The following is a 13,428-nucleotide window of genomic DNA, read 5'->3' as shown; positions in this document are numbered from 1 at the left end:
TGGAATTAACAACTGTCCTGGGATTTTGTGCTTCCGAGGCTTTCTATGTAACAGTGATGTACCCACAGGTTCCCTGAGGGGCAGCGCCTCCTTCACCCTGCGCCAGGTCCGGGGTGTTCAATCAGTCTCTCTTCTCTTCGGGAGTCCCATCTGGTCCGAGGGTCCCCAGCTGTGTCACACCCCGAAGACCACCCCCTTCTGCGGATTTTCTTAAACAGAAACACAAACTACTCAGAGAAAGACCGGCACGTTTGACTGCTTGATAAGAATGTTGGTTCTTCAAAAATAAAAAGCCAAGTCATAAAGAGAATGTTAACATACATATAATTGAAAAACACAGAACACATACACACGTGTGCACACACAACTCCCATGGAAAAAAGGGGCAAAAGACACAAACATTTCTCCAAAGGCAAAACAAATACTTAAGAAACATTAAAATTCTCATCCTATGGACTAGGAAGAGAACTTCCATCTCGGGGTTCTGCGGACGATCTGAATTCCCACCGGGATGACAGCAACACCTGGACTGCCCGGTGCTGGTGAGGAGGTGCCATGTGGGCATCTGTCCACACTGCCGCCGGCCTGGGAGCCGGCACAACTACTTTGGAAGACAATCTGGAATGATCTAGAAGAGCTGGGACGCACATCTGCAGGCCTGGTACTGGGCTCCTCACAGATGCCCCGCCCCCCTCGCCTCCAGCAAGCGTGGAATGACAGGCCCACATCTTTGCTTTGGCCAATGTAACATGAACCAAAAGAACAGGTGTCACTGCCAAGGAAGCTCCAAGAGCCAGCATGAGACTCGCCAGGTTGCCGTCCCCTCACCCCGGAGATCACGGACACGTTAGGACGGAGCCGCCAGCAGGCCGTCTTGGAGTGCAGACAAGGAGAGCTGCCTGCAGGCCACGCACGACAGACAGCACGAGGGACACACAGACGTGGGTAGTGGAAAAATAAGCTTCAGAAAAATATATAAAGGATGATTCTCCTTTTACAAAGTTATAAAAGCATACAAAACTAAACAATGTATTTTAGAGATACATATACAGATGTTAAAACTACAAATAAAAGCAAGGGAATTGCAACACCTAATTCAGGAGAGCCGTGTCCACAGGGAGTGCGGGACTGTACCCAGCAAAACACGCAAGAGGGCTCTCAAGGCACTGAGAGATTCCGGTCTTTGTTCATTTTATTACTTACTAAAGGCCCGGTGCATGGAATTCATCCCCTCAGCCCAGCCTGCACCCTTTCCAATCTGGGACCCCTCGGGGGATGTCCGACTGCCGGTTTAGGCCAAATCCCATCCTTCTTACAATCCAGGACTGCTGGCTCCCAACAGCTCACCTGCCTGCCAGCCTGATCATCCCCTAACCACTCCCCTGCCAGCCTGATCATCCCCTAACCACTCCCCTGCCAGCCTGATCATCCCCTAACCACTCCCCTGCCAGCCTGATCATCCCCTAACCTCTCCCCTGCCAGCCTGATCATCCCCTAACCACTCCCCTGCCAGCCTGATCATCCCCTAACCTCTCCCCTGCCAGCCTGATCATCCCCTAACCTCTCCCCTGCCAGCCTGATCATCCCCTAACCTCTCCTCTGCCGGCCCAACTGCCCCCAACTGCCCTCCCCTGCTGGCCTGGTCCCCCCCCAACTGCCCTCCCCTGCCGGCTATCTTGAGATGACGTGGGGGTGGCCATCTTGTGACAACATGGGGGCGGCCATCTTGTGACGATGTGGGCGGTGCCCATCCTGTGGCATGAGGGCGCAAGGGTCAATTTGCATATTACCTCTTTATTATATAGGATTTTCTGGCAAACTACCATCCTATTTATTGTTTCAATGTCCATTCTCTATTAGTGAATATTTATTTATTCAGAATAAAACCAATCACAAAATACAGTACCTTTTCCTAAGATCTTTTTAGGGGCTGTCTATTTTGTTATTGATTTTTCTTTCCTTTTTTAAAAAAGTCAATGAAAGGAAGCAAATAATAAAATCTGGTGGAATAACAGACCCAGCTAATGTCCAAGAATATTAGTGACTCGGAGCCAAGGCGCCACACCGGCCGCAGCGCCGTCCCGGGGCCTCCTTCCAGGTCTGACGGGCCCGTTCGCACGGAGGTTACCGCGGGGGCTCTAACGCTGGGCACCGGGTGACACACCCCACTGGGCCTCCGCCTTCCCTGCTGCTGTTCTCCGCATAATTTCTATCGCCACGACAACGCCAGCACTCCTCACCTCACAGGCTCACGCCCATCAACCCTCCTCAGACGTCCTCACGGCCACGTCTATCACGAGCATCCGGTGACGGAGCGGCCGGAGCCCACGGCGGCGAGGACCCACCGGGCCGCCCCGGGGCACACACCCGTGTGCTCCACAGACCGCCGGCGTGCTCCACAGACCGCCCGCGTGCTCCACAGACCGCCGGCGTGCTCCACAGACTGCCCGCGTGCTCCACAGACCGTGTGCTCCACAGACCGTGTGCTCCACAGACCGTGTGCTCCACAGACTGCCCGCGTGCTCCACAGACCGTGTGCTCCACAGACCGCCCGCGTGCTCCACAGACTGCCCACGTGCTCCACAGACCGCCGGCGTGCTCCACAGACCGTGTGCTCCACAGACCGCCCGCGTGCTCCACAGACCGCCCGTGTGCTCCACAGACAGCTCCACAGACTGCCCGCGTGCTCCACAGACCGCCCGTGTACTCCACAGACAGCTCCACAGACCGCCCGCGTGCTCCACAGACCGCCCGCGTGCTCCACAGACCGTGTGCTCCACAGACAGCTCCACGGACAGCCCGCATGCTCCACAGACCGCCCGCGTGCTCCACAGACCGCCCGTGTGCTCCACAGACCGCCCGTGTGCTCCACAGACTGCCCACGTGCTCCACAGACCGTGTGCTCCACAGACCGTGTGCTCCACAGACTGCCCGCGTGCTCCACAGACCGTGTGCTCCACAGACCGCCCGTGTGCTCCACAGACTGCCCACGTGCTCCACAGACTGCCCGCGTGCTCCACAGACCGTGTGCTCCACAGACCGCCCGCGTGCTCCACAGACCGTGTGCTCCACAGACCGCCCGTGTGCTCCACAGACAGCTCCACGGACCGCCCGCGTGCTCCACAGACCGCCCGCGTGCTCCACAGACCGCCCGCGTGCTCCACAGACCGTGTGCTCCACAGACCGCCCGTGTGCTCCACAGACCGCCCGTGTGCTCCACAGACCGTGTGCTCCACAGACCGTGTGCTCCACAGACCGCCCGCGTGCTCCACAGACTGCCCGCGTGCTCCACAGACCGCCCGTGTGCTCCACAGACAGCTCCACAGACCGCCCGCGTGCTCCACAGACCGCCCGCGAGCTCCACAGACCGTGTGCTCCACAGACCATGTGCTCCACAGACCGCCCGCGTGCTCCACAGACCGCCGGCGTGCTCCACAGACTGCCCGCGTGCTCCACAGACCGCCCGCGTGCTCCACAGACCGCCCGCGTGCTCCACAGACCGTGTGCTCCACAGACCGCCCGCGTGCTCCACAGACCGTGTGCTCCACAGACCGCCCGTGTGCTCCACAGACCGCCCGCGTGCTCCACAGACCGTGTGCTCCACAGACCGCCCGCGTGCTCCACAGACCGAGTGCTCCACAGACCGCCCGCGTGCTCCACAGACCGTGTGCTCCACAGACCGCCCGTGTGCTCCACAGACCGCCCGCGTGCTCCACAGACCGTGTGCTCCACAGACTGCCCGCGTGCTCCACAGACCGTGTGCTCCACAGACTGCCCGCGTGCTCCACAGACCGTGTGCTCCAGACCGCCCGCGTGCTCCACAGACCGTGTGCTCCACAGACCGTGTGCTCCACAGACCGCCCGTGTGCTCCACAGACTGCCCGCGTGCTCCACAGACCGTGTGCTCCACAGACCGCCCGCGTGCTCCACAGACCGTGTGCTCCAGACCGCCCGCGTGCTCCACAGACCGTGTGCTCCACAGACCGTGTGCTCCACAGACCGCCCGCGTGCTCCACAGACCGTGTGCTCCACAGACCGCCCGCGTGCTCCACAGACCGTGTGCTCCACAGACTGCCCGCGTGCTCCACAGACCGTGTGCTCCACAGACCGTGTGCTCCACAGACCGCCCGTGTGCTCCACAGACCGTGTGCTCCACAGACTGCCCGCGTGCTCCACAGACCGTGTGCTCCACAGACTGCCCGCGTGCTCCACAGACCGTGTGCTCCAGACCGCCCGCGTGCTCCACAGACCGTGTGCTCCACAGACCGTGTGCTCCACAGACCGCCCGCGTGCTCCACAGACCGTGTGCTCCACAGACTGCCCGCGTGCTCCACAGACCGTGTGCTCCAGACCGCCCGCGTGCTCCACAGACCGTGTGCTCCACAGACCGTGTGCTCCACAGACCGTGTGCTCCACAGACCGCACGCAGGGAGTGGCGGCGGCGATGCTGGTGAAGGAGAAGCAGGGCCGGAGGGAGAGGGTGGGGGCGAGGCCGGCAGGGCGGCCGGCAGGCCCGGAGGGAGCCCGGCGCTGGGGCTGCGCTGGGAGCAGGGTGAGGCAGCAGCACCCAGGGAGCTGCTCAACTTCTAACACAGTTCGTTCAGCCTCAATAATGGAGGGGAAATCCGAGCTACAATATCATCCGATTTACCTCCTGCGTTTTAAACAAATTCCTCCTTTATCCCACGTCACCAGAATGTAGAGTTAAAATCATAAAAGCCTTCACAGCTAGCAAATGAGTGGGTTAAAAGCGTCAGCCTCTCGGTCGGCTCCGCTCCCCCCAGTCCGGTCAGCGGCGCTGGCTCCCACCCTCCGGAGGGGCGGCAGCGTCTGGAAGTCGTGGATGCAGCTCCTGCTGGGCCCTCGGAGAGACGGCCTGTCCGCTGCCTCCCAGGGGCTCGCCCTGCCCTGTCCCCCAGCCCTGGCTGCACCGTGACAGGTCATGCCCACGCCCTGCCCTGTCCCCCAGCCCTGGCTGCACTGTGACAGGTCATGCCCACGGGCCGGAGGGCGCCGGTGAGCACCACCAACCCCTGCCTCCAGGGAGAAAAGCAGCTTCTGAGCGCACTCTGTGCCAGCCACCCGGGGGCTCTGCCTGGAGGGAAGGCGGCTGCCCCCGCCGCACCCCACACCGCCAAGGATGGACTTCCCCAGACAGGTCCCGGCGGCAGGAGGAGGTCACCTGGGAGCTGGTGCCGAGCTCCTCCCCGTCAGAGGAGGAGGTTCCAGAAGACAGGAGGGGGGTCTGTTTCCCGCCACCCCCCCAGCTTCCCGGTAAGCAGGAAGCCGAGGAGAGGGGGTGCCCTGGTCCGGTACTCAGCAGCCTCAGGCGGAAGCCGGGCCTCCACTGCCACCCACACCTCAGGAGAGTGAGGGCCTCCACTCAGGCACACGCCCCGCTCACCCTGCAGATGGCCACTGAGGACGCCACATGCAGCCCGGGCACCGTCACGGCAACTGCCTGCCCTACGGACAGGCAATTTAGTAGAGAAACAACGAACAAAGTACGTACCCTGTACGTTAAAAAGTGGGAAAGTTATGGAGAAAAACTGGAGCTGTGCACAGGAAATGTGTGAGAGAGAGGAGGACCAACTATGATCCTCGATGAAACAAAACCTGTTTTCTGAGGGTGGACGATTCTTAAACTCGCCCGAGCACTTTGAAAGCCCGTGGAGACCCGTGTTCGGTTCCTGCTCCCGGTCACACAGTCGGCACTGCGGTGGAGAAGGCCTCAATGCCGCTCCCTCCGTCCCAGGCCCACCCCTCCACCTCTAAACCCTGGACTGGTCACAACGTGCCTCGTGTTAGGGTCCATTATTCTAATCGGTAAACTCGGTTTTAAACCTTTAAAATGAATAGCTGAAAACGTGCCAAATTAGGATTCTGACATTTCAGAAAACGGCCACCAACATGGAGCTGCCCTCTGGGCCGTCAGCTCTGATTTACAGCCGTCGGCCCGCGCTGAGCCCGCGCAGGTGTGCCCGCCGCCTGCTGCCCGCAGCGGCTCCCTCACAGCCCAGGAGGTCCGAACCGAGCCCGGGGGCACCCTCACAGCCCAGGAGGTCCGAACCGAGCCCGGGGGCACCCTCACAGCCCAGGAGGTCCGAACCGAGCCCGGAGCGGCACCCTCACAGCCCAGGAGGTCCAAACCGAGCCCGGGGGCTCCCTCACAGCCCAGGAGGTCCAAACCGAGCCCGGGGGCTCCCTCACAGCCCAGGAGGTCCAAACCGAGCCCGGGGGGACCCTCACAGCCCAGGAGGTCCGAACCGAGCCCGGGGGCACCCTCACAGCCCAGGAGGTCCGAACCGAGCCCGGGGGCACCCTCACGGCCCAGGAGGTCCAAACCGAGCCCGGGGGCACCCTCACGGCCCAGGAGGTCCGAACCGAGCCCGGAGCGGCTCCCTCACGGCCCAGGAGGTCCGAACCGAGCCCGGAGCGGCTCCCTCACAGCCCAGGAGGTCCGAACCGAGCCCGGAGCGGCACCCTCACAGCCCAGGAGGTCCAAACCGAGCCCGGGGGCACCCTCACAGCCCAGGAGGTCCGAACCGAGCCCGGGGGCACCCTCACAGCCCAGGAGGTCCGAACCGAGCCCGGGGGCACTCTCACAGCCCAGGAGGTCCAAACCGAGCCCGGGGGCACCCTCACAGCCCAGGAGGTCCGAACCGAGCCCGGAGCGGCTCCCTCACAGCCCAGGAGGTCCGAACCGAGCCCGGAGCGGCTCCCTCACAGCCCAGGAGGTCCGAACCGAGCCCGGGGGGACCCTCACAGCCCAGGAGGTCCGAACCGAGCCCGGGGGGCTCCCTCACAGCCCAGGAGGTCCGAACGGAGCCCGGGGGCACCCTCACAGCCCAGGAGGTCCGAACCGAGCCCGGGGGCTCCCTCACAGCCCAGGAGGTCCGAACCGAGCCCGGGGGCACCCTCACAGCCCAGGAGGTCCGAACCGAGCCCGGGGGCACCCTCACAGCCCAGGAGGTCCGAACCGAGCCCGGGGGCTCCCTCACAGCCCAGGAGGTCCGAACCGAGCCCGGGGGCACCCTCACAGCCCAGGAGGTCCGAACCGAGCCCGGGGGCTCCCTCACAGCCCAGGAGGTCCGAACCGAGCCCGGGGGACGGGCGCGAGGCCTGCTGGGCTGTGGGGTGGCAAGAGCCAGGCTCTCCCGGGAGGCCGGCCTGACCTCTGGGGCACCTGACCTGAGGCTGTGCCCCGTCTGGACCTGCCTCTCCTGCTGGAGGAACCACCCGAAGCCCCCAAAGCAGCCCCAGCAGCACCCACAGTCATGTGCAGCGACCCCTCCATCTCAGACCCCAAGCCCGTCCCGCCCTCTGCGGACGGACACCCGGACAGGCCAGGCGCCAAACTAAGATGCGCCCTCGGGAGGGGGCGGAGGACGAAGCGATCCCCCTCGGCTGCCCCAGCCCCAGGGACCGCGGTGGAGGGCCAACAGGCCGCCGGCTCCGCCTCCTCCTGCAGCGCCCTCCCTCAGGGCCTGACCCGGCCCCGCAGCCCGCCCGCTCCCGGACAACAGGTCCGCACGAACCCTCCATCAGTCCTCACCTGCCCGCCGGGCTCCGGGGTCCGCCCTCCTCCCCGGCCCCCTGCCGCCCCCTGAGGGCCGGGGGGGCTGCCCTGGTTCTGCCCGGCAGCGCCTGCAGGCGGACGGGACCCCATTTCCCAGACTCCTCAGCGGGAGGGTGGCCCCGAATAAGCACGGGAGTCGACGAGGCGCCCAGGCCCCGCCGGCCCGCCCTCCCCGCACGCTCCGCCCCTCGGCACGGAAGGTGTGAAGGGAAGGCGGTCTGGGCTTCAGATTCCAAACCTGCACATCCCACTGCGGACACAACCGGAAAGGCCGATCCACGTTCCTCCGCCGGCCCCCCCGCCCCCCGAAAGGACAACGGGGGGTCGCCAGCGGGGAGGGGCGGAGCGGGGCGACTGGGAGGCTTGGCTGCGGGTGAACACGCACCGCGATGAAGCGCAGAGCGGTCCCCCGGAGGCAGCGTCACTGACCACGTCCCCCGGCGCGCTCAGTGGGTCTGTGAACTCGTGTTTCCACGAGTCTGGGTAAGTCTGGGGGACGCTTTGTTTGCATCAAGTTCTCATTCCTTGGGAAACTTACGGGGGGCGGACGCCGGCCTGCTCCGCGGGGGCACCGAGACCGGGAGCCTGGGATTGGCAACGCCTCGGACCCCCCTCCGGCGGAGCGGCCCGGCCCGCCCCGCGCCCCGCGGGTCCCCGGCCGCCACGCCACCTGCAGCCTCGGGCGCGCTCCGGTGGCGGGCGGGGCAGGTTCCCGGGGCGGCCCTGGCGCCTCCGGTCTCACCCAGCGGCGTTTTCCCGCGGTTCCCACGCCACGTCTGCCTCCAGGAGGTCTCGGGGCGGGCGGCGAAGGCACCTGCCTCGCCCGCAAGCCCCTTCGCCACAACCCGGTGTGTCCGGAATGGCAGCCCTCACACTGGCGGCTCGCAGGGAAAACGCGAGGAAGGAAAACAAGCCCACCGGTCCCGGCCCAGCGTTTCCCGAGAAGCCTTACCGGTGAGGCGGCCGCCCCCCTCGCCGTGCCCGCGGCGCCGCTGCAGGACGAAGTGGCAGCTGCTCCTCTGGGTCACCCACAGCCGCAGCGCGTTCTTCAGCGGCACCTCCTCGGGCCGGAGCCACATCGCAGCGCTCCGGCCGCCCGGCCCGGCTCACACCGCCCCGCGGCCGGCCGGCCCAGCTGCGGAGGAGGCTGCGCAACGCCAGCCGGGCCGCCCCGAGCGTCCGGGAGCGCGGCGGGCGCAGGTCGCCCCGCGCAGGCTCGGCCAGCCCCGCCCCGCGCCCGCCCACGGCCGCCCCACCCGCGCCTGCCCCGGGTGCTGAGTCCGGGCGCCTCCCGCGCACAGCTCCGGGGCGGAGGGAGGACAGGCACCCCACGGCCAGGCCCGCCCCTCCCCGCCCCTCCCCGCCCCTCCTAACTCCGCCCCCTCCCGGCAAACTCCGCCCCGCCCCTCCTAACTCCGCCCCCTTTCCGCCCCTCCTAACTCCGCCCCCTCCCGGCAAACTCCGCCCCGCCCCTCCTAACTCCGCCCCCTCCCGGCAAACTCCGCCCCGCCCCGCGCCAGCTGGGAAGCCGCGGGGATGCCCCGCTTCCTAAACCCGGGAGGAGGGAGGGAAAAGGCCTCTAGTACCCGCAGCTGCAGGCAGCCAGACCGAGGATGCGAGCCAGAACACCCAGGTGTGTTCGGAAAAACACAGCACTTACACAACAAGAAACATTTTTACAAATAGCCCAGAGGAGCATAAAATTTTACAAACAAATTTCCGATTTTTTAAATGCTTAGCTCACGTGGATGCTCTGGCAAAGGATCTGTGGGGGCTGCTGGAGGGGCAGTGATGAAGCAGGGCCCCAGGCAAGGATCCACCCAACTCAGCTCTGGACGCCCCTCCTGGACGCAGACCACACGATGGGTCTGAGGGGACAAATGTGAAACAGTCATGTCTGTACTGGGACTTGGAAAGCTGGCTGGGCAGCTCAGCTGGTTAGAGCAACCGTCCCAATACCACGGTGGTGGGCTTGATCCCTGTAAGGTAAACAGGAGCACAAATAGAATACTGGGCACTAATATAATTGTAAGAAATATTAATCATGCTCTGTTAACCGTGATGGTTTTGTTTTAATTAAAGAAGGCACATTCTAGCCAAAACCGGTTTGGCTCAATGGATAGAGCGTCGGTCTGCGGACTGAAAGGTCCCAGGTTCGATTCCGGTCAAGGGCATGTACCTTGGCTGCGGGCACATCCCTGGTGGGGGGTGTGCAGGAGGCAGCTGGTCGATGATTCTCTCATCGATGTTTCTAGCTCTCTATCCCTCTCCCTTCCTCTCTGTAAAAAATCAATAAAATATATAAAAAAATAATATAATAAAAAAATAAAGAAGGCACATTCTAACCTAGTTGGGAGTTACACCAAGACCTGGGAGCTCACCTAGAAATGCAGGCCGCCCTCCGGATCAGGGAGCTGCCTATTATCGTGGGCTGCCAGCCCTTTGAAGACCCCAGCCTTTGCCTGCCCCTGGGCCTTTACGAATCTCCAGACCTGTAAACTGCCCATCTGGCATACCTAGGGTCTACTTCCCCATGTAATCTTTGTCCTTCTACCACTATCAGCAGCTGGCTTACGGGGTGCAGAGCAGATCTGACCTGCTGCTCTCCCACGCTGCGGCAGAACTGGAATAACCCTCATAGGATCCACCCTGTCTCTGCTGAATTGGCTCAGGTAGTGACAGGCAGCTCCTGTTACAAGGGCACATACCAGAATCAACCGATGAATGCATAAACAAATCAATAAATAAAATTTTAAACATAATAAAGAAAAGCTGGAAAATGTGGGGTAGGTGATAGTAAGGAAAACACATATGGAATTTGGAATTAGAGTTTTAAAACTGAGTATTTCCTTAAAACTGGTATGAAAATAGACACAAGTAAGCTGCCCTTGAACTGGCTGGGGGAAGTGGGGAGACTCCAGGCCATCTCTTCGGGAGGCAGTTAATATAACGCCTGAGCAAAAGAGATGAGGCCAGCTAGTGTGCCAGGGCGAGTGAAATAGGGAAACTGAGACAGTTAAACAGCCAAGCAGTTGACAGCCATCTAACAAATCAGAAAACCTATCTTCCCCAACCAAGGATACATAAGAGTGAATGGTTTACAGTTATCCTCCCCAACCAGAGGATAAATAGCTTAAATCACCCTATTCAGGGACATAGATAAACACCATTGGTGGGAATGCAGACTGGTACAGCCACTGTGAAAAACACTATAAAGTTTTCTCAGAAAATTAAATAGGCCCTGGCCAGTGTGGCTCAGTGGATAGAGCGTCAGCCTGCAGACTGAAGGCTCCCGGGTTCGATTCCCGGTCAGGGCACAGGCCCGGGTTGTGGGCTCCATCCCCAGTGTGAAGCATGCAGGAGGCAGCCAATCAATGATTCTCTCTCATCATGGATGTTTCTATCTCTCTCTCCCTCTCCTTTCCTCTCTGAAATCAATAAAAATATATTTTTTCTTTTTTTAATAAAAATATATTTTTTAAAAATTAAATATGGCCGAAACCGGTTTGGCTCAGTGGATAGAGCGTCGGCCTGCGGACTCAAGGGTCCCAGGTTCGATTCCGGTCAAGGGCATATGCCTTGGTTGCGGGCACATCCCCAGTTAGGGGGTGTGCAAGAGGCAGCTGAATCGATGTTTCTCTCTCATCAATGTTTCTGACTCTCTATCCCTCTCTCTTCCTCTCTGTAAAAAATCAATAAAATATATTTAAAAAAAATTAAATATGGAACTGCCATTTGTCCCAGTGATCTCAGTTCTAGGAATATATCCTAAGAATCTGAAACACCAATCAGAAAGAATGTATGTACCCCTGTGTTCATAGCAGCGTTTTTTACAATAGCTAAGATATGGAAACTGCCCAAGTGCCCATCAGTAGATGAGTGGATAAAAAAGCTGTGGGACATTTACACCACGGAATACTGTGCAGCTGTAAAGAAGAGGGATCTCTTACCCTTTGAGACAGCATGGAGGGGCCTGGAGAGCATCATGCTAAGTGACATAAGCCAGTCAGAGAAAGATATATATTGCATGATCTCACTAATATGTGGAATCTAATGAACAAAATAAAGTGACTAACAAAATGGATCCAGAGACATAGAAGCATGCAAAAGACTGATGAATCTGAATCTCAGTGGGAAGGGGCGGGGGGAGAAGACATTAACCAAAGGATTTATATGCATAACCATGGGCACAGACAATAGTGAGGTGAAGGCCTCGGGAGGGGACCAGTGCGGGTGGAGTGGTCCATGGGAGTGGGGCGAGGGGGCATCGGTAATACTTTCAACAATAAAGACAATGTTTTAATAAGCCAATCAGTGGGGAGGGAGGTAGAGAGGGCAATGTGGGGGGGAGGGACATATATAATATGTTCAACAATAAAGATTTATTTCTTAAAAATCCAATCGATGCCATTTGTGCCAACCACACCTAAGGATGGATGAAGTCCGGGGAATAAGTCTCATTTTGTTTTTGTTTTTTGTTTTTTAATTTAATAAATCTTTATTGTTCAGATTATTACAATTGTTCCTCTTCCCATCCCCCTCCCCATAGCTCCCCTCCACCTGGTTCCCATCCCACCCTCTTCCCTTACCTCCCCCGCACTGTCCTCATCCATAGATGTACGATTTTTGTCCAGTCTCTTCCCGCACCCCACACACCCCTTTACCCCTGAGAATTGTCAGTCCACTCCCTTTCTATGCCCCTGATTCTATTATATTCACCAGTTTATTCTGTTTCTCAGATTTTTAATTCACTTGGTTTTCAGATTCACTTGTTGATAGATATGTATTTGTTGTTCATAATTTTTACCTTTACCTTTTTCATCTTCTTCCTCTTCTTGGAGAATACCTTTCAGCATTTCATATGATACTGGTTTGGTGTTGATGAACTCCTTTAGCTTTTTCTTATCTGTGAAGCTCTTTAGCTGACCTTCAATTCTGAAGGTCAGCTTGGCTGGATAGAGTACCCTTGGTTGTAGGTTCTTGCTATTCATTACTTTGAATATTTCTTGCCACTCCCATCTGGCCTGCATAGTTTCTGTTGAGAAATCAGCTGACAATCGTATGGGTGTTCCCTTGTAGGTAATTAACTGTTTTTCTCTTGCTGCTTTTAATATTCTCTCTTTGTCTTTTGCCCTTGGCATTTTAATTATGATGTGTCTTGGTGTGGTCCTCTTTGGATTCCTTTTGTTTGGGGTTCTGTGCGCTTCCTGGACTTGTAAGTCTATTTCTTTCACCAGGTGGGGGAAGTTTTCAGTCATTATTTCTTCAAATAGGTTTTCGGTATCTTGCTCACTCTCTTCTTCTGGTACCCCCATAATTCTGATGTTGGTTCGCTTGAAGTTGTCCCAGAGGCTTCTTACACTATCTTCAAATTTTTGCATTCTTTTTTTTTTTTTTTTTTTTTTTTTTTTTAGCTTTTCCAGTTGAGTGATTTTTGCTTCTTTGTATCTCAAATCTTTGACTTGAGTCTTTCAGTCCTCTAGTCTGCTGTTAGGTCTCTGTATAACATTTTTTATTTCAGTCAGTGTATGTTTAATTTCTAGTTGGTCCTTTTCCATATCCTCGAGGGTCTCTCTCGTATCCTCAAAGGTCTTGCTAAATTTATCGGCCATTTCTAGGAAATTCTTGAAAAACCTATAACTGTGGTTTTGAACTCTATCTCCAGTCATTTGTTTTCCTCCATTTCTTTGGTTTTTGATCTGTTTCTTTGTCTCCCCATTTTGGCTGCTTCCCTGAGTTGGTAGGGTGGCTTTGTGTGCTAGGTGTCCTATATGGGCCAGTGGCTCAGCCTCCCCAGTTACCTGAGGTGGACACTCTTGGTGCACCCCTTTGTGGGCTGTGTGCACAGC

General features: G+C 58.5%; 1 protein-coding gene across 1 annotated transcript in view; it reads right to left on the bottom strand.

Annotated features, from left to right (window-relative positions):
* Window positions 1-8,733, bottom strand: part of TBC1D8 (TBC1 domain family member 8) — a 155,652-nt gene extending 146,919 nt beyond the window's left edge. Inside the window, exon 1 of the mRNA XM_054728001.1 lies at window positions 8,532-8,733. Coding sequence (XP_054583976.1) covers window positions 8,532-8,658 — 127 coding nt within the window. The 5' untranslated portion in view covers window positions 8,659-8,733. The remainder of the gene's footprint in view (window positions 1-8,531) is intronic.
* Between the last annotated feature and the right edge of the window lie 4,695 nt (window positions 8,734-13,428).

Source organism: Eptesicus fuscus, chromosome 16 (assembly GCF_027574615.1).
Source record: "Eptesicus fuscus isolate TK198812 chromosome 16, DD_ASM_mEF_20220401, whole genome shotgun sequence".
Classification (NCBI taxonomy): Eukaryota; Metazoa; Chordata; class Mammalia; order Chiroptera; family Vespertilionidae; genus Eptesicus; species Eptesicus fuscus.
The sequence above is the reverse complement of the archived record's forward strand: the minus strand, read 5'-3'. Positions and strand labels throughout refer to the sequence as shown.